The sequence below is a fragment of the Clinocottus analis genome, unplaced genomic scaffold (assembly GCF_023055335.1).
Source record: "Clinocottus analis isolate CAN_PGR_092001 unplaced genomic scaffold, fCliAna1.0.p SCAF_42, whole genome shotgun sequence".
Lineage (NCBI taxonomy): Eukaryota > Metazoa > Chordata > Actinopteri > Perciformes > Cottidae > Clinocottus > Clinocottus analis.
The window spans coordinates 417,501-420,000 of NW_027176176.1; the positions used below are offsets into that span (position 1 = coordinate 417,501).

The window sequence follows — 2,500 nt, forward strand, 5'->3', positions numbered from 1 at the left end:
CTGAGGCTCAACATGGCAGCAATTAGCCACGCCCTCTCCTATCGGAGGCCTACTTTCTCCTGTGAGAGGCGCATGGTGATCTCTGGGGAAACCGTGGCTTCTACAACAGGAAGTCGTCCTCCTCGTGTTTATTTGTGGGCTCCCCATTTCCTGTCCACCGCTCAGACGCTGTGGTGGCATCACAGGACCAGACCACACGTCCTGTGATCACACACGAGGACAGCGTGCCGATGAACGGTGGAGACCCTCTGAGTGTGTGACCCTCTGCAGGCTGACGTCTACACACTGCTTCATGAAGACACACAACAACCCCTCTGCAGGCTGACGTCTACACACTGCTTCATGAAGACACACAACAACCCCTCTGCAGGCTGACGTCTACACACTGCTTCATGAAGACACACAACAACCCCTCTGCAGGCTGACGTCTACACACTGCTTCATGAAGACACACAACAACCCCTCTGCAGGCTGACGTCTACACACTGCTTCATGAAGACACACAACAACCCCTCTGCAGGCTGACGTCTACACACTGCTTCATGAAGACACACAACAACCCCTCTGCAGGCTGACGTCTACACACTGCTTCATGAAGACACACAACAACCCCTCTGCAGGCTGGCGTCTACACACTGCTTCATGAAGACACACAACAACCCCTCTGCAGGCTGACGTCTACACACTGCTTCATGAAGACACACAACAACCCCTCTGCAGGCTGGCGTCTACACACTGCTTCATGAAGACACACAACAACCCCTCTGCAGGCTGACGTCTACACACTGCTTCATGAAGACACACAACAACCCCTCTGCAGGCTGACGTCTACACACTGCTTCATGAAGACACACAACAACCCCTCTGACTCCAGCTGAGCAGCAGACACCAGCTCGGCTTCTTCTTTCACCTTTTCTCTTTTCTGTTAAAAACCACCCAGCCCACTTCCTGTTCCAGTCGTCGCCGTGAGCGAGCACAAAGGAGATCCACTCAGCGGCTGATTGACAGCTGGCTGTGAAACCTCCCCTGGGGAAATGGGGCCATCAGTTGTGAGGTCCGTCTGAAGGGGCCCACCCACCCTCACCCCCACAGGCTCACTCAATGTGAGGAATAGTGGCATGGCAGTCAGACCAGGTGGAAGGGTGTCTCCTCTACAGCAGCGTCAGAGTGACCATGAGGCTGATGGGAGGTGAAGCAGTGAGGCGGTCAGCCCCACACCCAGCATGCCCACACCCAGCATGCCCACACCCAGCATGCCCACACCCAGCATGCCCACACCCAGCATGCCCACACCCAGAAGCACGTCCATCATGATCGCTCTCAGTGTGCATGCATCTTGGCACACACAATCATATCATAAATGTAAGAGCTGCTCGGAGCTTCGCGTGCATCTCCAACAAAGGCTGTCCAGCTGTGACCTGACGCTGCTCTTTGTGCGCGGCTCTTCCGCAGAGGACGTTGTTTCCTGTGTGTTTCCAACAGCACACGCCTCTGCGTGAGAGCGCGGCTGAGGAGAGAACTTTGTCGTGCACGTGCATTGTGACGCGAGCAGGTCCAGCTGCTGGAGGCGTCCCGCTCACACCGGTCTGAGGAGAAACGCCCATCTGCTCCCGCACCTGCCGGCCCGGGCATCCCGCAGCCCTGCGGGAGAGAGCCGCACGCGGAGCCGCACGCAGGCTTACCTCAGCGCCACCTTCACGCAGCAGTCCGTCTGGCTCGCCATCGTCGCGTCTGTGCGGCTTCTCGTGCGCGTTGCTCGGCGTCTCCAGTCAGCGGGACATCGGTTAAAAGCTGCTGGCGATGAGCTCCCTCATCGGCCCCCGTCCTGTCCGCGGCCCCTCTTCATCTCTGGCTCGCTGGTCTTCGTCACATCGCAGGGTTCCCGCCGGGTGCTGCTGCGGTCTCTGCGGGGTCTGAGTCTCTCTGTTCGGGTTAAAGGAAGAGCGAAGTCTCGCCGGCTTTCCGAGAGACGCGTCACGTTGAATGAGGCGGAGGGCTGCTGCTGCCTTCAGGGGTTGTCGGAAAAGTAACAACCCCTTTGGAGCGGAAGGGTTGGCCTCTCCGCCGGTGCACTGCAGGGGGCCATGGAGGGATCTCAGATTAAAGTGGGGAAGAATTATTATTTACCACTTGGCGCACGCAAACTGTACCATGGAAACCAAGAGAAGCGGCTCAGCTGCTGCTGTGTCATCACACACAAAACATCCAAGACATATTGGTGAAAAATATGAATATTTATTTAGTTTGATGGGGATTTTAAGTGATGTCCCTTCCAAAAAGAGACATATTAACACAACAACAGTCAAATATGACACATTCTTTGAGCCGCCTCTCACGGCCCAAAGAGTCTCGAGCTTAATCTGAGGAAACCTGCTGACGTCATGAAAGAAGAAAGACCCGTTAAAAACAATTACGAGGAGTCCTTGAAAGCAGCATGACCGCATTCGATTGACAGGCAGTTGGACGAACTGCTGAATTGGCCCCGCCCAAATTGGTCGTG

At 55.8% G+C, this 2,500-nt stretch overlaps 1 protein-coding gene across 9 annotated transcripts in view; it reads right to left on the bottom strand.

Annotated features, from left to right (window-relative positions):
• The window catches only part of kif21b (kinesin family member 21B), a 36,886-nt gene extending 34,902 nt beyond the window's left edge, over positions 1 to 1,984 (bottom strand). For all 9 annotated transcript variants that reach the window (XM_068598995.1, XM_068598994.1, XM_068598990.1 and 6 more), the window contains exon 1: positions 1,683 to 1,984. In XM_068598995.1, the coding sequence (XP_068455096.1) occupies positions 1,683 to 1,723 (41 nt within the window). In that variant the 5' untranslated portion in view covers positions 1,724 to 1,984. The remainder of the gene's footprint in view (positions 1 to 1,682) is intronic.
• Positions 1,985 to 2,500: the final 516 nt, after the last annotated feature.